Here is a 23,434-nt window from a genome sequence, read left to right on the forward strand (position 1 = left end):
AATATTGTCTTTATACATAATTGAGTCTAGATTTTCAACTGTTTATGATAAATTGGTGTTCTGACATAAGTTGGCCTTTTGAGGAGATAAAAATGAAATTATGGATCAGATGGCCACACTCAACAAAACAGACAACTCTGTGTTGACCCTCTAGTGTGTCTTTCAACTTTTATAAGTTTTTAGAAGCCCCAAATCTAAGAAGTGTTTGCGATGGTTATTAGTGAAAGGAAAGGATGAGATGGGAAGCAATCCTTAGAAACACAGAGGATATAGCAGTTATGTAGATCACATCTATATTGCTGGTATGACAGAAAGCAGGAAGCAAGGGTGATCACTCAGAGAAAGTATAAAAAGGCCAGTAAGAGTTGGAGAAAGATGGCTTGGGAAGCTGAAGCAGAGCTGAACTGAAATTTTGAACAGAAGAGTGTTAATGATATGGATTCTTTCTTCAATGGACTGTAAGGGGTGCAATAGTAGGAGGGTACTTTTTAATATGAATTTTTATGGGTAGTAGAAGGATGAACTTAAAAATGAACTTAATATGAACTTTCATATGAACTTAAAAATGCCAGGATAGGTTTGTTTGTTTTTGTTCAGAGATTTATAGTAACTTTTTTTTGTTTTTTTGGTACTGGCAATTGAACACAGGGCAGTCTACTTCTGAGCTATAGCCCTAGCTTTTTTTTGTTATTTATTTATTTATTTATTTGATGGTACGGGGTTCCTGGAAACCCTTTTCTGGGCTACACTCCCAGACCTATTTTATATTTTTTTATTTGGAAACAGGGTCTCATAAGCCAGCGAGACTGACTTCGAACCTGTGTAATCCTCCTGTCTTCACCTCCCAAGCGGGAAGATTACAAGTGTACATCACCATGCCCGGCTTTGTTCTTTATTTTGAAATAGGGTCTTACTAAATTCTGGAGAGCCTTGCTAAGTTGTAGAGGCTGGCTGAGAACCTGCCATCCTTCTGTCTCAGCCTCTCAAGTACTGGAATTATAAGCATGTACCACTATGCCTGGCTGGTGGCTTTTCTCAAGACAATGTTTTAGTATTAGATTGGTGCCAGTTTATTCTTGCTTTCCCTCTTAGTTTTAACTCCTTTCTGTTGTATACTTTTCCAGATTTAGGTTACATGGGAAATAATTCAAGCTTGATCAAGCCTTGTTATGTTGGAAACAACTAGAATTGAATAACATCTGATTTTCTTTTGATATATTATACAAATATCTGAGTTTTAAATATTCTTGGATCATTATTTCTGGAATGTAGATTCTTTTTGGTATTGATTCTGACCAGTGTAGTAGATCCCAGACTTACTCTGTTTATTTTTTTTAATTTACCATTTTTATATGCTTTTATTTATTTATTTATTTATTTAGTACTGGGGATTGAACCCAGATGCATTGTATCTCCAGGCTATTTATCCAGCCCAATTTTACTTCTTATTTGGAAATGGGGTCTCACAAGGTTGCTGAGAGCCTCACTAAGTTGCTGAGGTTGGCTTTGAACCTGCAATCCTCTTGTCTTAGCCCCCCAAATACTGGGATTACAAGCTTTTGCTACCACGTCTGGCTCTTATATGCTTTTAAAGTTAAAGACTATAAAAATAAAATCTAATGTGATATGGCAAACAATTATCTTAGGTTTTTTGAATTGATTCTGATATTTAGATAGTCTGTGCAATAGTCTGATAGACTGTTTTTATATCTGGCTAAGAAAACATGATTGCTATAACTAGAGATATAATTTCTTAAATAAGTAGTAGATTAGAATACACTAATAGAGTATAGAGAATGGTAACCCAATAAGTAAAATGTCATTATGGTGAATATTTGTTTTTTATTATCTAGCCAAGATTTTTATTAAAACTGCATTTCATGACATTTTTTTCCTTTCTGCTGCAGTTTTCAACTTGACCAACAATGTGGATTTGGACAATACCAAAAGGAAAATGGAGTTATACCAAAAGGAAAATAAAGATGTCATTCAGAAAAATAAGTTAAAGCTGGTTGGTTACTATGTATTTTTTATTTTTATGCTTAGAAATCAGTGCTTTCACATGATACTTTAAAAAGCTATCCTCATATACATTTATAAACCAGATACATTTATAAGGAATTTAACAGACATTGAGGCCAGTAGTGTAGCAAAAACAATTTTGTTAGCATTATGTTAGACTGTGCCACATTATAGAGATGAATCCTTAAGGTAGATGATAGTTAATACTAGTTTTGTCTGTCCGTGTGACTTCCTGGTAAGTATGTTCTTGGAAAATGATTTAAAAAAATGATAGTTCATTTTTATCCTTGAACTGTAATTTCTTTTTTATCTAAAACAGGGTGGTGGGGGGGGCCTCGGCTAGACATTGATAGAATTATTAAGAGAGAGATAAATAAAGATACCAATTATTAGAAATTAAAATGAATTCATGGTTAAATCAGAGGGTCAAATGAATAAGCTAAGTTTAATTTTGGCTTCTCTATTAGGTACATTTTTGTTTTACTGAAATAATAACATTGCCAGTCATACAAGGAATTTTGATTTGTTTTAGTTAATCTAATACTGAAATTTGAAGTATTTCAGGACCTAACATTCATTATAAGACTATGTTGTAAAGAAAAAAATATGTCCTGAGATATTGTTTAATTTATAATACATGGCTATCACTTTTTTCTTGGAACTTGGTTTTCTAGTGTTAGGGGAAAGTAGAGGTACTTTTTTTTTCTTGTGGTACTGAGATTGAACTGAGGGTCATTCTACCTCAAAGCTATACCTCAACCCTATTTTATTTGGAAACAGGGTCTCACTAAGTTGCTGAGAACCTTGCTAAGTTGCTGAAGGTGGCCTTAAATCCATGATCTTCCTGTCTCAGCCTCCCAAGTACTGGTATTACAGGTATGTACTACCATGCCTGGCTTAGGTAATTTTTTGATGTGCTTTACCAGGATGCTGTAATCATCACTGAAATGATACAAGTATATTTGGGTCATATATCCTGTGTTTTCATCTTGTATTTAAAAGGAACTTCCTCCTTATAGTCTTACTGTGTTTCATTTAGACACTTCTTTCCTGCCATAAAGCTCTCTAGGAATTGAGAGTACATTCTCATACCATTCATTCCCAGTCAGGCTTTCTTAAAAAGGTATCTCATTTCTGAGAACATTAGTATGCCATAAAAATTATTCTCATTGCCCAGTGTTCTCATCTGGGTACATCTGAAGATGATTGTATAATAGGCATGTATAGGTAACTTAGTAATGGAAGGTTGTTCCCTAGAAATGAGTGCTTTTTTTCACCCAGGGTTTTGAGCTAGAAAATCATACTGAGAGTTGCAATGAAAGAATAATCTAGTTCTGAACTGGTTGTATTATTTTTAAAGTAGGAATTTCTAATTCTTTGAGAACTTTATAATGATCGGATATTGAGTGAAACATACTTTATTTCATGCATGTTATGATGAGATTATTTGGATTGCATTTATTCTATATTAATGGTAAGCACTTTGTTGTGTTATAACTGTTTTTGTAATTTATTTGCCAGTTGGTCATTCTCTGCAGAGTATTATAGTTGTTAGTGACACTTATGTGGAAGTTAGGTACTGACATGAACATACAGACTTGGGGCCACATTTTTTAGGATGGTGCTAGTTAACATACATTGTTGGTAGAGTGATTTCTAAAGTAACCTGTGGAGCATGAACTCACACACTGATGTTTGTAGCAATTTGCCGTTTATTCTCTGTGAATGTTGAAGTTTCATTGTTCCAAAAATGAGATGTATAAAAGAAGAAAAGAGAAAAGATCTCTTGCTTCATTAGGCACATAAGATGATTCATTTCTGACAGAAAATAGTACTGAATTGTCTACTGATAAAGTTTTACTTGTTTCATGGGCTCATATTTAACACAATATGAGGATGGAGCCGGGCATGGTGAAATACACTTGCAATACCAGCATTTGGGAGGCTGAGACAGGAGGATCATGGTGGTTCGTGGCCAGCCTCAGCTACTTAGTGAGGCCCTTTGCAACACAGTGAGACCCTGTCTCAAAATAAAGAATAAAAGAGCCGGGTGTGGTGGCACATGCTTATAATCCCTGCGCTTGGGAGGCTGAGACAGAAGGATCCCACAGGTTTGAAGCCAGCCTCATTTACTTAGTGAGGCTCTCAGCAACTTAGCGAGACCCTGTTTCCAAATAAAATATAAAAATAGGTCTGGGAATTTAGCCTGGATGTAGAAAGCCTCTGGGTTACACCCCCAGTACCACAAAAAAAAAAAAAAAAAAGGGCTGGGGTGGTGTAGCTCAGATGTAGAATGCCCCTGGGATCCATTCATAGTACTGGGGGGGGGAATTTATATATATATATATATATATATATATATATATATATATATATATATATATATATATATATGGATGGAAAAACTGAACATAAGTTATCTAATCTTGGATCTTAGTTAAGATCAGCTTAATTTTTATTTATTTTTATTTATTTTTATTTTTATTTTTGGTGGTACTGGGGTTCCTGGAAGCCCTTCTACCTCCGGGCTACACTCCCAGACCTATTTTTACGTTTTTATTTGGAAACAGGGTCTCCTAAGCCAGCGCGCGCGACTGACTTCGAACCTGCGTGATCCTCCTGTCTCTGCCTCCCAAGCGCGGGGATTACAAGCGTGCGCCACCACGCCCGGCTTAATTTTTATTTTCTGTTTTCAAGATTCTCATATATAGGAGACATTGCTATGTAGACTGTCTAATAATTTGGCCAAAAATCCGTTTCAATAAATATTTGTTAGCCAAATATGGTGGTGCACGCTTGTAATTCTAATTCCAGTACTTGGCAGGCTGAGACAGAAAGATTACAGGTTTGAGGTTAGCCTCAGCAACTTAGCAAGGCCCTCAACAACTTAGTGAGACCCTTTTTAAATAAAGCAAAAAAAGATATAAGGCTGGGTGTGTAGTTCAGGGGTAGAATGCTCCTGGTTTCAATACCCAGAACCAAATAAGTTGATAAACCATAAATAAATCTATATTTGTTGTACATCTGGTAAGTGTATAGTACATAGAGATGAAGAAACACCTAATTCTTTATGGACCAGGCAATTTCACAATGTTCTAAGCACATGGAAATAGCTGTGTGCTTGTAATTATGGGAGCACAAAGGAGGGACACTTAATTCATTCTGGAAGACTGGAAAAGACATTCTACGGAACATGATGCTTGAATAGAGTCCTGAAGGACAAGTAGAAGTTACCTGGGTGAAGCAGTTGGAATTAGAGAGGCTGGGACAAGAATATTCTTGGCCGAAAGAAGTCTTGAGCAAAGCAGGAAAGCATGGATATCATGGAAGGATCTGAGAGTTTTTTTTTATTTTTTGCTTTTTAGTGGTACTGGGGATTGAACCTCTGAGCTACACCTCCAGCTCTATTTTGAATTCTTTATTTTGTAACAGGGTCTGACTAAATTGCAGAGGGCCTCGCTAAATAGTGGAGGCTGGCCATGAGTCTGCAATCTTCCTGTTGCAGCCCTCCCAAGTACTGGAATTACAACTGTATGCCACCGCATCTGGTAAATTATTTCTGAGAGGTTTAAGTAGATCTCTATTGCCAAAGTTCAAGAGAGAAATGGAGAGTTGAAACTGGAGAAAGAAAGGGCCTAGGACATATAAGAACTTAGGCATTGTGGAAAGTAGTTTGGTCTTATGTAGCCAGTTGCCTTTTGTTTTAGCAAATGAAACTTTTTTCCAAGTGAAAGGTTACTCAGAATACTCTGATTGAAGTGAGTGGGATGAAGGATAGGTTTGTCTCATCTGCTCAATCTCTTCTCTAGTTTACCTTAAAGCACCAGTGGTAATCAGTTTTGTTACTATAACAACATACACGAGATAAAAAATTATTAAGAAGAGAGAAAGTTTATTTTGACTCACAATTTTGGAGAATTCAGTCCATGGTTGTTTGCTATCATTGCTTGTGTGCCTATGGCAAGGCAGGTATATCATGGTGAGAGCATGTGGCAGAGGAAACGTTATTTAAAGAAAGGTAGGAAGAAAAAAGAGAAAGAGGATGGGCCAGGTCCCAATATTTCTGTAAAAGATATGCCTTCATATGACTGGAAGACTTCTAGCGATGACCCACCATCTCGCATTCGTGCTGTAGGCTGGGGACCAGGTATTTAACATGTGGCTATTTGGGGGATACTTACTCCAGCCATAGAAGTATCTTATTGGAGAATTCCATATATTCATTAGAGCAGTGTTATAAAAACCAGTTGTCAGTGACTACTACTGAGCAATTTTAAGGCAGGAGGTATAAGGTATTGTCCTTATTAGGATGGATTTAGTGACTTTGTAGGGTTGAATTTGAGAAAAGCAAGCCTGGACACATGGGAGACCAATGTGAGATTTTGTGGTCATGTGAGTTCAGAGATGACTTAAACAAGACATAGAGAGGAGGGATAAATTAGAGAAACATTTTTAATTAGTTAATACTTTTATTGGTGCATTATAGTCTCACATCATAATATAGTTCACAGTGATAGTGACATGCACAAAGCACTTGGTAGGCTTTATCCCGCCTCCCTCCCAAATCCCCCTTTTCTCTGTACAAGATATTGAAATTAGTGTTGGTATTCTCATATATGTACACAAGGTCCATGGAAGTGCTTCTTTCCTTAATTCTCCTCTCTTGATCTACTGGAATTTTTCGTCCATTATCTGTAGTCCCTCTGGTGTCCTGATTACTCCCTAGCTTCTGCATATGAGAGAAAACATATGACCCTTTACTTTCTGTGACTGGTTAATCTCACTTAACATAATGTTCTCCATGTCCATCTATTCTTCTGCAAATGACAATTTTGTTCTTTATTGCTGAGTAAAATTCCATTGTATGTATATTTCATAAATTTTAATCCACTCATCTGCTGATGGATACTTAGGTTGGTTTCATAATTTGGCTTTTATAAATTGTGCTGCTATAAACATGGATATGCATGTATTATTATAATATTCTGATTTCATTCCATTTGGAGAGGTACCCAGGAGTAGTACAGCACAACATTTTGATTTTAAAATATCAAGTTGTATTGATGAGTTAGAAGTGGCGGGTAAAAAAGGGAGGGTTATTGGGAAAAATGATGCCATTAAAAAGAACACACTGACTTAATGTTTTAACCTGCTTCGCTGATCTCAGATCACTGTCTTCCTAATGGTCCCTCCAGTGTTTGATTTTTAATGATGACTGTTCTTCCTGGTTAATCATCTAGCCAGCCAATCAATATTTACTGAGACCTACTATGTACAAAATATTCATAATTCAGTGAGAAAATCGAGACTCCCATTTCCTCAGTTACAGCAGTGAGAATGCTGACGGAAACAACATTTATTCCTACTATTCTTCTGGATCAAGTTTGAATTCCTGTCTTAACTGAGAGCCTGACCTAGAGTTTAGAGCATGATTGGGAAAGATACTCATAGGACTCAGCAATTGGTTCAATTTAAGGGGAATAGGGAAGGGAAGAGAGTAAACAAAGATGACTTTGAGATTTAGTTAACTCGAAATGTTTGTATGTTTCTAGCAGAAATAAGGAATGTAGGAGGAGACCAGATAATTTTTATATATCAGTTTTAAGTATATAAGTAAAACATTTTCTACATAAAAAACTTTGTTTTTTTGGGAGGTGTTCACCTAATATGTGAATTGGGGGGGAAAAGCCTTGTTAAATCCCCTAAAAGGAATGACTTTAAATGATCTGTAAGCCAGGTGTGGTGGCACATCCAATATTTTGGCGGCTGAGGCAGGAGAATCACGGGTTTGCAGCCAGCTTCAGCTACTTAGTGAGACCTTCTGCAACTTATTGAGACCCTGTTTCAAAATAAAAAATAAAATAGGCCTGGGGGTGTAGTTCAGAGGTAGAATGTTCCTGGGTTCAATTCTTAGTACCAACCCTCCCCCAAAAGTAAATAGTCTGTAATAATTATAAATAAAAACCCTATTAAGTGTAGTTATTACAATTCTGTGTTCAGGCTTAGTGTTATTTATTTTAGTGTTTGTATAGTGTTAGATATCATTTTAACCTTTAATAGTAACATGTTCACATGAAATAAAATGGATTGTAGTTCCAAGTGGAATTGCTGCATTATTAAAAAAAATAAGTGAATTAGTGTGTTTTATAAAAGCTTTCCATAAAGAAAATATTAGTGTGGCATATAATTACTGTGGGTGCTAATATAAATTTCTTTTTTAGACTCGGGAACAGGAAGAATTGGAAGAAGCTTTAGAGGTAGAACGGCAAGAAAATGAACAAAGGAGATTATTTATACAAAAAGAAGAACAATTGCAGCAGATTCTAAAAAGGAAAAATAAACAGGCTTTTTTAGATGAACTGGTATGTATTACTACAAATTGAGATTAGAAAAACTAGTCTTCAGGGTTTCCTTTTCTTGTTTATTATGTTTATGATAATGACATTTCCAGACTGTTTGGTTCACCTTTAGTTTTGGTATTTATTGATATCAGTATATTTATTGCTGAATAAGAAGTTACCCTCCCTCAAAGAAAACAAAAACAAAAACAAAACAACAACAAAAAAATCCCACCCACCACCACTACAACGGTGTTCTTTTATTCTTGAGTCCCTGTGGGTCAGGAATCTCAGTGAGCCTTTTGGGCTATTCTCTAGTGTATTCTCAGGGCACTTCCAGCTGGAACTTCTGTAATTGTGTGTTCTGTGTCTTACATAGTGGCTTAATTGTAGGAGGGATTTTTTTCCCCCAACTGGGAATTGAACCCAGGGGCATTTTACCTCCAAGCTACTCTACCCCCGAGACCTATTTTATTTTTTATTTTGAAAGAGGCTAAGTTGAGAAGGGCCTCACTAAAGAGCTGAAGCTGGTCTTGAACCTGTAATCATCTTGTCTCAGCCTCCCAAGTTTTAGGAATACAAGTGTGTGCCACCACGCCGAGCTTGGAGGAAATATTTTAAGAGTAAAGAAGTAGAAGCTGCAAATGTATCAAGACTTGAGCTGGGAAAGAGGCAAAGCATCAATTTCACCATATTTATTTAGTAAAAGAGCCCATTTACTTTCAAGGGGAAAGGATTGAGATTCTGCCACTTGATAGGAGAATTATGGCATAGCATATGCTTGGAAAAAAAATTATGTTTTCCCTGAACTCACACAATATAAATTCATTTCGTGCTTTTGTCTCTACCCCAGAGAGAGTTTAGCGATAGGAATTCGGAAAATGACTCTAATTGTAATTTTATTTTATTTATATGCCTACTTATTTATACTCTACTAATTGCTGTGAAGGATTTGAAGTGATGTAACTTAATATATGGTTTTCTTTGTGGATGTGGCTCCATTTGTGGACTTTTAAAAAGGATGTTATAATTCTTTTTGTCCTGTTGGGCCTGGTGGCACATGCCTGTCGTCCCAATACTTGGGAAGCAGAAACATGATCATAGATAGATTCAAGACCAGCCTCAGCAATTTAGCAAGACCCTGTTTCAAAATCAAAAATAAAAAGGGCTAGGGGTGTATCTTGGAGGTAGAATGCCCCTGGGTTCAATCCCCAGTACCAAAAAAAAAGTTTTATTTAAAAAAAAAAAACCCTTTTGTCAGTGTTTTATTTTCAGATGAGAGCCCTGTTTCAAAATCAAAAATAAAAAGGGCTAGGGGTGTATCTTGGAGGTAGAATGCCCCTGGGTTCAATCCCCAGTACCAAAAAAAAAGTTTTATTTAAAAAAAAAACCCTTTTGTCTGTTTTATTTTCAGATGAGAGCCCTGTTTCAAAATCAAAAATAAAAAGGGCTAGGGGTGTATCTTGGAGGTAGAATGCCCCTGGGTTCAATCCCCAGTACCAAAAAAAAAAGTTTTATTTAAAAAAAAAAAAACCCTTTTGTCAGTGTTTTATTTTCAGATGAGAGAGTAACAAAAATGACAAAGGCCATTATACACATAATAGATTGTTTATATGTTTTTAAGCTTACCAACTAAAACACATTGTTTTTGGACAATTTTTCTCATGACTAGTATTGGTTTTCTAATAATTAGTTTTTTTTTTTCTTCTAATCCCAGTGCTTGAAAGGCTGAGATAGGAGGATTGTTGGTTTGAGGCTAGCCTCAGAAATTTAGCAAAACCCTATTTCAAAATAAAAAAAGGGGTAGGGGTGTAGCTCAGTGTAGAATGCTCCTGGGTTCAGTTCCCAGTTACACACACACACACACACACACACACACACACACACACACACACACACTTTCCCCAGTTACTTATAAAGAGGAAAACACTTTTTTTTTTGGGGGGGGGTAGCACTTTTCCTCTTTGCAGTTAATTGAATTAACCCCAAATATAAAACTTAGTTATTATGAAAATATACTTTTAGCATTTTATGTTTCTTTTCATATAAAGAGTTTTCAGATTTTAATTTGAAGGTAACTTTGCATAGCAGCTATTCTTGCATTTCCTTTTAGTCCTGAGAGGTACCAAGTTTTGCTGCCTCATTGAGCTGCTGTTGGCATGAAGCTCCTCTTTAGTTCAGTGAGGCATGAAGCAAGATGTGAAGCTGCCAGTGTTGTACATTGTGCATAATCTGGAGTTAATATTGGTTTTTGTGAGTTTCCCCCACTTCCCGTTTTCTTCACCTGCAAGTCATTACCACACATGCTTTCCTCACTATTTAGATCTGTAACATGGTGGTTAAATAATTCTTAGTAATTTACTATATTCATTAGTACAATTAATTATAACACTTTGGTTTAGAATAACACTATAGTTTGGATTTCTGGTTTCTATTTAAAAATTTATTTTTAAAGATTTTTAGTTACATTAATTTTACATTAATTTTTCAATCTATACTTTTCAAACTTCTAAGTGAAATATGTTTCTTTTGCTATTATGTTCATATGTTCGGTTTTTATATTAATGATGATAGCACTGGCATTTGTAAATATGTGCAGAAGCTTGTCTGAGAAATGTTTCATGGACCTAATGTCTACAAGTACTACTTATTAGATTTTCTTTTCTCCTGTTTTTGAGTTCTGTCCTTGTGCCAAAAGTTACGTTTCAGCCTTTTAAAAAGCAGTGGCATTATATTATACTGTATGTGACAGGATTTTAATGTTATGGTCTTAACGTTTATGGCTTAGCGTTTGCCATAATGTTGGCCAAAGAAGTCCATTTATTTAATCCTAACTGTAAATTAAAATTTTTTTAACAGTTTGGAAAAAGATTTTTAATCAGTATCTGTCTTATTAAATCTTTTTATATTCCTTTTTAAAAATTTTCTTCAGTTTATGTCTTAAATTTTGTATGGACTAATATTGTTGTCAAATGTAGTAGCTGATTTTTATTAGAAATATTGTTTGCCAGATGGCTTGCTCAAAGTCAGTTAAAATAATCTTTTAAAAATGGTCATTTAAAGTTTTTAATGAGTATTACAGGCAGTCTTATTAAAATTTCTTTAAATATTAAACAATGTGCCTTCAGGCAATTATTTTAGGTTGTGGAACTTTTCAAGGCAAAATGTAATGCTAAGAAGAATGAAATACCTTGAAAGACTAAACCTGCATGTTGTATGTTCCCCAGAGCTTTTTTTTTTTTTACATAGTTTATCTTACTCTGTAGATTTTTTTGTTGTTGTTAGAGCTCATGCTTAATTCTAGTTTAACATTCACACAGACGTTCAGACTTTAGAATTTTGAGTATTAATGTGGAATGAAATAGGTTTAAAGTAAATTCTGTGCCTTAGTACTATGATTAGCTTTAGCTGCCTAGAATGTTTATTTTTACAAAGTGCAACTATCATTTCCTTTTATGTGAATGTGAAATCAGGATTATAACAAGCCAGTCTTGATTAACAACTTTTTTGAAGTGAATACATTGTCTTGCTTTTATACAAGAACATTTGCTTTTTAGAACAATTACCAGTTATGGATGAACATTTGAATTCATTTTTGAGTATAAATTGGGGAGTAATGATTTAACTTTTAGCCAAGAAAATTTACATTTCCCCTGTTAGTTTCTAACATATGAAAAGATGGAATAGCTTTTAAAAGACATTTTTGGCCTTAGTCCATTTAAAATGTTTTTTAATTTTTCATTTTATTATGAAATACTTAGTGAAAATACAAAATAGCTGCAAGCATTCACAGTACTGTTACTACTGTATTACAGTAGATGTAGACTGTTTTGTTGTTTTGTTGTAGAATATGAACAATATTCACGCATATTCTCATTAATCTTTCATTATTGCTAAAACCAGGTCTGAATGATTTTGCATCCTATTTTATAAGTATAATTTGTGTTCTTCTATTTACTTTGAAAAGTTCTAATCTTTATGACATTGCTCTTACAAAGTACTTCTATTTCAAAATCTTGATATGCCAGCTTTATTCTAGGACTTTTGTGTTTAATTATATTGTTATTGAATCCCTTCCTTCTTTCCTTCTAGAATGAACCCAGGGTAATTTTGCTCTGAGTTATACCTCAGCCCTGTTTTATTTTTTTTGAAACAAGGTCTTTCTAAGTTGCTGACAGCCTTACTCACTTGCTGAGGCTGATCTCAAACCTGCAATCCTCCTGACTCAGCCTACCTATCAAGTACAGGGATTGCAAGTTTGTGCTACCAGGCCCAGCTAAAACAGATTATTATTTTTTGTGTGTGTGTGCTGGGAATTGAACCCATGGCCATTCTATACCTCCAGCCCTTTTTATTTGGAAACAGGATTTCACTAAGTTGCTGAGAGCCTAAGTTGCTGAGGCTGGCTTTGAACCTGCAATCCTTCGGTTTTAGCCTCCCAAATACTGGGATTGTAGGCATGAGCCACCACACCTGGCTTTAAATAATTTTTAAGTATATTAATCAGCCACATTTATGCCCTCAAATTATTAGGTTGTTAGTTTTGGAAAGAAAATTAGGATTTTCAGTTATGTAATTATGTCCTTTCACATCATGAAATGTTGACAATAGAGTTTCTTCAAAATTAAAATCTGGGTAGTCATTATTTTAAAGATCTGTAGCCCATTTTAACAGTGTTTGTTTTTGCATATATTTTTGAACGAGAGTTAGAAATGTGTACTTTCATCTTTATATATATATGTTTATATATATGTATATAAATATATCTGTCTGAGGGAGGGAAGAAAGAGTGCGTGTGTGTGCGTGTGTGTGTGTGTGTGAGAGAGAGAGAGAGAGAGAGAGAGAGAGAAGAGGAGAGGAGAGGAGAGGAGAGGAGAGGAGAGGAGAGGAGAGGAGAGGAGAGGGACAGAATATACCATTTTTCTTTCAGACCTCCCTCTGCATATGTTTCTGGGTTCTTATTTAACAGAGAATACAGAAAGGAAAAAGTCTGGATATCATTTAGTTTAAGTCTTAGCTTCATAGCACTTTAAACATATAAGAGGACTTCATGTTAAACAGCATAAATAACAGTCTGTATATAAGAATTAGTAAATTGTTTGCATTACTAAAGTTTGTGTGTGCCAATTTGTGTAAGTAGTGGTCCTGATTGAGTATCAATACAAGATATTAAAAATGTTTATCATTTTGTTGCTTAATTTAAAAAATTTAGGTTTAATTTCTAAAAGTAAGTAAAGGAGAAAATAAATATACATTTGGTTGTACTTACAATAGTTCCATTGTGCAAAACAGAACAAGGATCATTTTTAAATGGCCTCAGGTAAAATCTAATGGGAAACAATTTCAAACTGGTCTGAAATCACTGGTAAAAAGAATGTGTCTTAGATAAACATCTGATGTAAGTTATAGTACTTTGTACTACTCTTTTTGTGATTAGCTTCTGTTTTATTTTTAATAAATACAGTTCATGGCTAGATGAAATAGGACCCTATTATATTGTCTTTAATGTGGATTCTATAAAAATACTTGTTTGTAGGTTATTTTGATTTATGAGTCTACAACATCCTTTTTTTATTATGCAATGTTAATATTTTTTGTAAAGTGTTCTCCATAAAGTTAGTATTTAGTTTAACATCAAATGCTTATGGAAAAGTCATACTTTAAAATAAGTTTTGTTGCTTTTTAGTTTTTCCTTTTTAACTTACATATTGAATTGGAACTTTTCTTATAGGAGAGTTCTGACCTCCCTGTTGCTCTGCTTTTGGCTCAGCATAAAGATAGATCTACCCAACTGGAAATGCAGCTTGAGAAACCTAAACCTATAAAACCAGTGACGTTTTCCACAGGCATCAAAATGGTAAACCTTATTTTAATTGCTTATTTGAAAAATATTTCTCAAGGCTTATGATTTGTAGAGAAAACTTCAAGTCCAGATGTGTCAGAACAGTGTCTGATCTATGCTGGATATCTGGGAATATGGATATACATGCCACAAAGAAAATTACTAGTTTTTAAGGTATGTGCTACAGTTTTATTGAGTGTAATACTGAGTTTGTATGTTTTTGGTATGTCTTTATTTTCTGAGCTTGTAGTTTAGTTTTCTTTTTTTCTTTGCAGAAGTGGGTATTGTACTAGGGTGCTCTCCTATTGAGCTACATATCTAGACCTTTTTATTTTTTATGTTGAGGCAGGTTTTTTCTTTTTAATTAATTAATTAGTTAATTAATTTTTTTTGCTGTACTGGGGTCTTCTGCCTCTGAGCAACACCCCCCCCCCCCAGCACTATTTTTTATTCTTTATTTTGAAACAGTGTCTTATTGTGTTGCAAATGGCCTCACTAAGTAGCTGAGGTTGTCCTCTAACTGTGATTCTCCTGTCTCAGCCTCCCAAATGCTGGGATTACAAGCATGGGCCACCACGCCTTGTTTCTTTTTTATTTTCTGCTGATACTAGGGATTGAACTCAGGGGCATTCTAACTACAAGCTATACCTCTAGCCCTATTTTTATTCTTCATTATGAAATAGAATCTCATTAAGTTGAAGAAGTCCTCACTAAGTGGCTGAGGCTGGCCATGAAACTGTGATCCTCCTGTTCAGCCTCCCAAGTACTGGGATTACAAGCATGTGCCACCATGTGCGGCTTGAGAAAGGTTTCTTAGTTATGGACTTGCAATCCTTCTGTCTCAGCTTCCAGAATCACTGAGGTTATAGGTGTGCAACACTGCAGTTGTCTAGGAAAATATTTCTTAAAAGAAAATGTACAGTTTTCATTAAGGAAGTATTTATTTGATAATAAAGGACAGGAAAACATGTATCAGTTTGTACTTTCCTCTAAACAGTTTTCTCCACATAAATTTTTTTATAGTTAAAATTCATTTTTAACTTCTAAGGTTTTAAGGCCAGACTAAATCAGATTTAAAAATTATTTTAGCCATTCAAAAGAAATATTTTATAAGTTAATGATATCTGAATGCTTTTGTTGTTTAGCAATTATATGTTTTGATATATTAATTTTTTTTTCTTTTGTGGTGCTAGAGATTGAATCCAGGGGCATTCTACCTCTAAGCTACACCCCCAGCCTGATTTTTAATTCTTTATTTTGAAACAGGGTCTCACTAAGTTGCGGAAAGCCTCACTAAGTAGCTGAGGCTGGCTGCGAACCTGGATCCTCCTGTCTTAGCCTCTCAAGTACTGGGCTTACAAGTGTGCACCACCCCGCCCGACTTGATATGTTAATTTTAATATGTGTTTAACAGCCTGATCTTGAGATATAGCCATCCTAAAATATATAACTTTTAAGTTAGTAAACATTTTGAAACAATCTCATTAAACTGGTATAAAAAGTGGCAACATGATGAAACTGTAGTTTAGGATTTGGATTCTGGAGTTAAATGGATATAGTCAAATCTCAGCTACTGCTTTTAGCCATATGCTTGATGTGGACAAATTATTTGTCCTCCACAATAAGTTTTTCTCTGTAAAATGGCAATGAAATACCTATCTCATAAGCTTACTGAAGGCATTAAGTGAAATAATGTAAACAAAGTACCCAATACTGTGCTTGGTTATAAAGCTTTCAGTACATGAGGCTACTTGTTATTAATAGTAACATGAGTTGATAGCATAGATTGCTGTATGCATTTCATGAATCTTTATGATCAATGGCTGTGTATAATGTAAACAGAATTGGAATTAGAAGATCCATACTTAAATTTTGCATCTAACTTAACTGGTTATATGGTATTGACCAAGACATCTCTTTTCATTTATAAGGTTATTATTTTTATCTTACAGGATTGAAGGTTAAATAATGTATGCCTTAGATATTTTCTGGCACTCATGCAGTGTTTAGTAAACATGAAATAAAAATGATTCAGCAGCCTGCAGATTCTAATAATTCCTAAGAGAGGATGCAGTCTGCAATATCATAATACAGTAATTCTACATATATTTAGTATATCTGTATCTAAGAATGATATTCAGAAATTTTAGATGATCCCTCTTTTCTTTTGGAGTTTGAACCCTGAGCTATGCAGGGGTTTTCTACCTCTTAGCAGCACTCCTAGTCCTTTTTTTTGTTTTGAAGCAGTCTTGAAAGCCTGGTGTGGTGGTACACACTTACAATCCCAAGTACTTGGGAGACTGAGACAGGAGGATCACAGGTTCTCGGCCAGCCTCAGCTATTTAGTGAGGCCCTTTGCAACTTAGTGAGACCCTGTTTCAAAATAAAGAATAAAAATTGGAGCTGGGAGTGTAGCTTGGAGATAGAAGATAGATTGCCCCCTGGGTTTAATTCTCAGTACTGCAAAAAACAAAAACAAAAACAAACTTAAAACAGGGTCTTGCTAGTTTGTTGAGAGTATTGCCACATTGCTAAGACTGTCCTCAAACCTGCGATCCCCCTGTCTTAGTTTCCCAAATACTGGGATTACAGGTGTGCACCACCATGCCTGGCTAGATTTTTCCTTTTCTCTCCAAATGTTCTCATTTATAATATAAAACAAAATCACCCAAAGCTCTTTTTATTTTATTTTGAAAGGACTATAGGATACAATTCAATACTATATATTATCAAGTTTAGAGAATAGCATTTCACATTTAATCTTGCTATACTAAGGTATTTTTGTGTATTTTTCTTTTTCATGCCACCACTGTGCCATTTTTATTAACCCTTAGTTTTTCTTTATATTAAGGCTTACCATCTTTGTATTGAGATTATCAGTTTACTGTTTTGTCTCTCCTTGTCTATAAACTACTAGAGATGTCACCTTATAACTTTTCCAAAAATCTTGGCTGGATGCTCCACAATTGAGTGGATAGTGAGTCGAATTGTACTGGAGTTTATCTATTTAAAGTAATCATTAAATCAGTCTCAGTGAATTATAATATATGCAAGTATCTGCCAGTTTGACATTTGGTGAATGAAATTATTTTCTTACTCCTTACATTGGTACATACTGGTCTTCAAAATATCTAATTTAATGTCAGAAATCTGTAAAAATAGCAGTAATGGGAAGGTGTAGAATTGTTTTTCTATAGCTGGGTGTTCTGAATTTTAGTGAAATGAGTTGAAAAGTGTATGTTAAGATTGTTAAACAGGCGAGCGTGGTGGCACATGCTTGTAATCCCCGTACTTGGGAGGCTGCGACAGGAGGATTGCACAGGTTCGAAGCCAGCCTCAGCTACTTGGTGAGGCTCTCAGCAACTGAGTTAGACCCTGTTTCCAAGTAAAATATAAAAAATAGATCTGGGAGTGTAGCCTGGAGGTACAAAGCCTCTGGGTTCAATTCCCAGTACAAAAAAAAAAAAATCATTATTAAATACATTTCTTCACTCCTTGGGAAGTATCTTGGGTACTTCTCTGAGATGAATTCTAGTCATTTATAATTAAGCTGGTATATTCTCTTCTAGATACATTCTGTAAGTCACTTACAACCAAGCTGTGCTTTGGTTATATTGTATTGGTCAGATTCTCTAATAACCTATGTAAGAAGTAGAATTAAGCCGGATATGGTGGTGGTGGTGGCACACATTTGCAATCCCAGTACTTGGGAGGCTGAGACAAGAGGATTGCAGGTTTAGTGGCCAGCCTCAGCTACTTAGTGGGTTCTCTGCAACTTAATGAGACCCTGTTTCAAAATAAAGGATAAAAAATAGGGCTGAGGTTGTAGCTCAGATGTAGAATGCCCCTGGGTTCCATCCTCAGTACAGCAAAAAAGAAAAAAAAGAAGTCATAGAATTAAGAATTGAATTTTTTCTCTTCCACATTTAAAATCTCAAGTTGATGGATTTTGCAGAATTTTTGTTAATGTTTATTATTGGATGCCTGTATTTTAAAGCTATTGTTAATGGTATACAATATTGAAGTGGGAGGAGTTGGCTGAAAAGGCCAGTCAAGCCAGTGATTTTCAGGATGGAGTCTAATGGTTGGATGATACATATAGCTACATACCTCTGCAGTATATCTCATATTATAAATTATATCTCCTATTTTAAATTGAACATGCTTGCTAAAATCAGTGTCCCCGAAATATTATCAAAGTGTATTTCTAACTAGTCATAGTTCAATTTTTTTTGCAGTATTGGGGATTGAACTCAGGATTATTCTACCTCTAAGTTACTTTTTTTTTTTTTTTTTGTGGTACTGGGGATGGATCCCTTCTACCTCCAGGCTATACTCCCAAGACCTATTTTATATTTTTTATTTGGAAAGAGGATCTCTTAAGCCAGCGAGGCTGGCTTTGAACCTGCGCGATCTTCCTGTCTCTGCCTCCCAAGCATGGGGATTACAAGCGTGTGCCACCATGCCCGGCTACATTTTATTTTATTTTATTTTATTTTTTTGGTGGTACTGGGGTTCTTGGAAACCCTTCTACCTCTGGGCTACACTCCCAGACCTATTTAATATTTTTATTTGGAAACAGAGTCTCTTAAGCCAGAGAGGCTGGCTTCGAACCTGCGCGATCCTCCTGTCTCCGCCTCCCAAGCGTGGGGATTACAAGCGTGCACCACCACGCCCGGCCTACATTTTATTTTTTAAAAAATAGTTGCTGACGCTTGTAATCCCAGCACTTGAAAGGTTGAGACAGGAGGATCGCACAGGTTCAAAGCCAGCCTCAGCTACGTAGTGAGGCTCTCAGAAACTTAGTGAGACCCTGTTTTCAAATAAAGTATAAAATAGGTCTGGGAGTATAGCCCAGAGGTGGAAAAGCCCCCTAGTACCACCAAAGAATAAAAAACAAACAAACAAAAAAGACAACTTAGTTGTTGAGATGGCCTTGAATCTGTGATTCTTCTGTCTCGCGCCTCCCAAGTGCTAGGATTACAGGCATATGTCACCACATCCAGTTTATTTCTCTTTCTTTTATAGTATATAAATATTGAAATCAGAATTGGCTTACGGTCTAAGTAGAAGACACAGAAGCTTATCTGAAGTTCTTTTGCCAACCCTTTTATTTACTTTTTCAGTTGCTAACTACAGCAGTTTGAAAATCTAGATACTTTGGTAGTAAATTGGTTCTACCTCCAGAATTTATCTTGACTTCATCCACTTTTTTCCGTCTTGTCATTCTCGACCAGTTGCCATCATTTCCCTCTTGGACTACTGCATTAACCTACCATTTTATCTTCCTGATCCTCAGAGTACCTTAGATCTATCCTTTAAGCCTTTGAGTGGTTCCTCAAACACATGGGTGATGGTAATAATAAATAATGAATAAACAACATTGAAAAATGAGATCATCACTTTCTTGCTCAATATTGTCCATTTTCTTTTCAATGCATTTAGAATCAATCATTCACAGAATATTAATTGTATACTTTATCTCTAAGATTTGTACTAGGAAGTGCATGGTGACAATGAGATAGCCATGTAAAAATTCCAGCAGAGAGAAGGGCAATAACACAAAAGCCTACCTACGAAAGGGCCTGTTCAGAAATAAAAGGCTCTGTTACAAGAATGTTTTCCCTTCTTTCACTCTTGACTCAATTCACACTAAATTTTGATTCTTCAGTCTAAAGTATCTTTCTCTCCCCTCCAATTATTTTACATTTTTTTTAACTCTTCAAAGTATATTTCACTATTAGGTACTTTATAGAAACTTTGCTTACTATTTATCTCTACCACTAAAATAAATTTTGCAAAACTAGAACGATTGTCTCTAGCACCTAGAATAGAGTTGTTTACCTACTACACCTTCATGATACATTTTTTGAGGAGTGAATAAATATTACATACTGGGATCATATTGAAAAGTGTAAAGATTTAAAGTACTTTGAAGCTTCTGTACATATACTTATGGATTCCTCTGCTTGGAATATACTTAATTGCTGAGGAAATCTAATTTATGGGCATTGATCAAATGTGACTTCTGTGAAGCCTACTTTTGATTGGAATTTAATTATTCCCCAGCATTTTGCATACATTTTTGTTATATATTGTAGTTCCTGCTTTGCATTGTACTTGGTAATTTTCCCTGTCTGTCTCATTTTAGATGAACTTCCATGAGAACATAATGTATTCTGTGACAGAATTTCATGGGTTCTTATGGAGTCTAACTACCATAGTTTGTAATTAGTGGATATGCCTAATTTTTTTTTAATAAATCATGGTTTTTATTTTTCATAATTTAGAGGCATTGTGCTTTACTTTTGAGAGATTCCAGTAATTTTAATAAAATGTATAACCAAAATAAAAACTATAATGTCATTATTTTCATAGATATGTCTAAATTACTGTTACTTTACCACATATTCTTATATCCCACTAGCACTAAGCATTATAGATCAGTATCCCTCCTTTTCTGTGTTCTTATTGCTTCATTCTTATCTTTCTTATATGTTGAAAGTCATATAACCTTCTGGGTAGACCTCTTAGGTAGTCTGATGTGTTTTTTGGGGTTGATGGCACATAGAGTCAGCATCGGGTCTTCTTTCCACTTGACAGAGTAGTCGTTGGTCATTTTCTGTTTCAGAATGTTATCTTTATTTAAAAATGAAATTATAGTCAGCCCTCTGTGTATCCAGTGTCAGGCAGAATTTTTTTTTTTTTTTTTTTTTTTTGGTACTGAGGATGGAACCCAGGGGCATTGTACCTCCGAGGTGCACCCCCAGCCTTATTTTTTATTCTTTATTTTGAACAGGGTCTCACTAAGTTTCAAAGGGCCTCACTAAGCAGCTGAGGCTGTCCTCGAACCGAGATCCTCCTGTCTCAGCCTCCCAAATGCTGGGATTACAAGTGTGGGCCACCACACCCGGCTTGGCAGAAAACTTTTTGAAAAAAAAGTCTTTATATTGTACATATACAGGTATATATTCTTATTACTATTACACAAACAATAAGTATACAATTATTTACATAGCAATTTTATTTTCTCAGGTATCATAAGTAAGCTTGAGATGATTTAAAGTAGGATGCACATAGGTTATATGCACACTCTACACCATTTCATGTAAGGGCTTTGGGCACCTACATTTTGGCATAATCAGGTTGTCCTAGAATTTAATCCCTGAAGATGACAAGGAACGACTGTATTTGGAGAGGTCAGCTTTAAAAATTAAGAACAATCATATAGGCATGGTGGCATGTGTTTGTAATTCCAGCACTTGGGAGGCTGAGACAGGAGGATCGCACAGGTTCGAAGCCAGCCTCAGCTACTTAGTGAGGCTCTCAGCAACTTAGTGAGACCCTGTTTCCAAATAAAGTACAAAATAGGTCTGGCAGTATAGCCCGGAGGTAGAAAAAGCCCCTGGCTTCCACCCTCAGTACCACACACACACAAAAAAAAAAAAAAAAAAAAAAAGAAAAAGAAAAAGAAAATTAAGATCATTGACTAACAAATTTGCCAAAATAAGACATGAGGAAAATACTCTGGCTTTGCAAACACGTTTTTTTTAGGAGATTAGAAAATATATCACCTGCAATAAAGTTGCCTCAGCAGCCTATCTAGCCTTTTTTTTTTTTTTTTTGGCGGGTTTGGGGATGAAACCCAGGGGCATTTGACCTCTGAGCTACACCCCCTGCCCCTATTTTTTATTCTTTATTTTTGAAACAGGGTCTCACTAAGTTGCAGAGGGCCTCACTAAGTAGCTGAGGTTGTCCACGAACCACGATCCTCTGGTCTCAGCCTCCTGAATGCTGGGATTACAAGCGTGCGCCACCACGCCTGGCCTATCAAGCCTATTTTAATGATAGATGAAGAAGTCACAACCTCAGTTCTTAGAGAAAATATGATAAAGCTTCCTTTGCTCTGCCTCTGCTAAGCACTGTTCTACTTCTATGAGATTAACTTTTTTAGTTTCCACATACAAGTGGGAACATGTGGTACTTGTTTTTCTATGCCTTACTTATTTCACTCAGCAGAATGTCCTTCAGTTTCATTGTTGTTGTTGCAAATGATAGGATTTCATTCTTTGATGGCTGAACATTATTCCATTGTGAATATATATCATATTTCCTTTATAGTTTTTTCTCTCAGTGGGCACCTAGGTTGATTCTATATTGTGGATATACTGTGAATAGTGCTGAAATAGATATCAGAGTGCGAATGTTGCTTTGATATACCTATTTTAACTTTGGATGTATACCTAATAGAATTTCTGGGTCAAATGGTAGCTCTAGTTTTTTGTGGAGACGTCAAGTTTTTGATAATGAATACTGATTTACATTTCCCATCGATAGGGTATGAGAGTTTCCCTTTCTCTGCACCTTCACCAGCATTTGTCATTTTTTCTTTGGATAATAGTTATTCCAACTGAGTTAAGACAATATCTCATTGTGGTTTAGCTTACCTGATTTTTCTGATGATCAGTGCTGTTGAGCATTTTTACATATGTGCTGGCTATATGTGTTTATATATATTTCTACTGAGGATTGAACCCAGTGACCTTTTACCTCTGACCTACATGCTCAGCCCTTTTTAATTTTTATTTTGAAACAGGGTATTGCTAAGTTGCTGATGCTGGCCTTGAACTTGCATTCCTCCTATCTCGGCTTCCCAAGTACTAGGATGACAGGCATGTGTCACCATACCTAGCTTGTGTATCATCTTTTGAGAAATATAGGTTAAGATTATTTGCCCAGTTAAAAATGGATTATCATTTATTTGCTTTTGCTTTAGAGTTGTCAGAGTTCCTTATACATTTTAGATATTAATTCCTTGTTGGATGAATAGTTTGAAGATATTTTCATTCTGTAGGTTTTCTCCTTACTGTGTTGATTGTTTCCTTTGCTACGCTGAAGTTTTTTAGTTTGACATAATCCAAGTTGTCAGTTTTTGGTTTTATTTGCCTGTGCTGTTAGGTTCATATATAAAAAATCTTTGCCTAGACCAATGTTCTGAAGCACTTTCTTTTCTTTTTTTTTTTTTCCTTCTAGTAGTTTCATAGTTTTGGGTTTTATATTTAAAGTTTCCATCAATTTGATTTGTTTTTTATAGATGATGAGAGATAGCGGTCTAATTTTATTCTTCTGCTAGAGTTATCCGTTTTTTTCAACATCATTTATTGAGGAAACTGTCCTTTTACAATGTAAGTTCTTTGTGCTTTTTGTTGAAGAAAATCAGTTGGCTATGAAT

General features: G+C 35.3%; 1 protein-coding gene across 2 annotated transcripts in view; it reads left to right on the forward strand.

Annotated features, from left to right (window-relative positions):
• MNAT1 (MNAT1 component of CDK activating kinase) overlaps positions 1-23,434 on the forward strand; it is a gene marked incomplete at both ends in the record, with an annotated part of 167,761 nt that overhangs the window by 57,597 nt on the left and 86,730 nt on the right. Inside the window, 3 exons of one of the 2 annotated variants that reach the window (XM_080707574.1) lie at positions 1,908-2,011; positions 8,244-8,384; positions 14,092-14,217. In XM_080707574.1, the coding sequence (XP_080563700.1) occupies positions 1,908-2,011; positions 8,244-8,384; positions 14,092-14,217 (371 nt within the window). The remainder of the gene's footprint in view (positions 1-1,907; positions 2,012-8,243; positions 8,385-14,091; positions 14,218-23,434) is intronic. The other variant, XM_080707575.1, reaches the window with a different exon arrangement.

This window comes from Muscardinus avellanarius (assembly GCF_963383645.1).
Source record: "Muscardinus avellanarius genome assembly, chromosome: 12".
NCBI lineage: Eukaryota > Metazoa > Chordata > Mammalia > Rodentia > Gliridae > Muscardinus > Muscardinus avellanarius.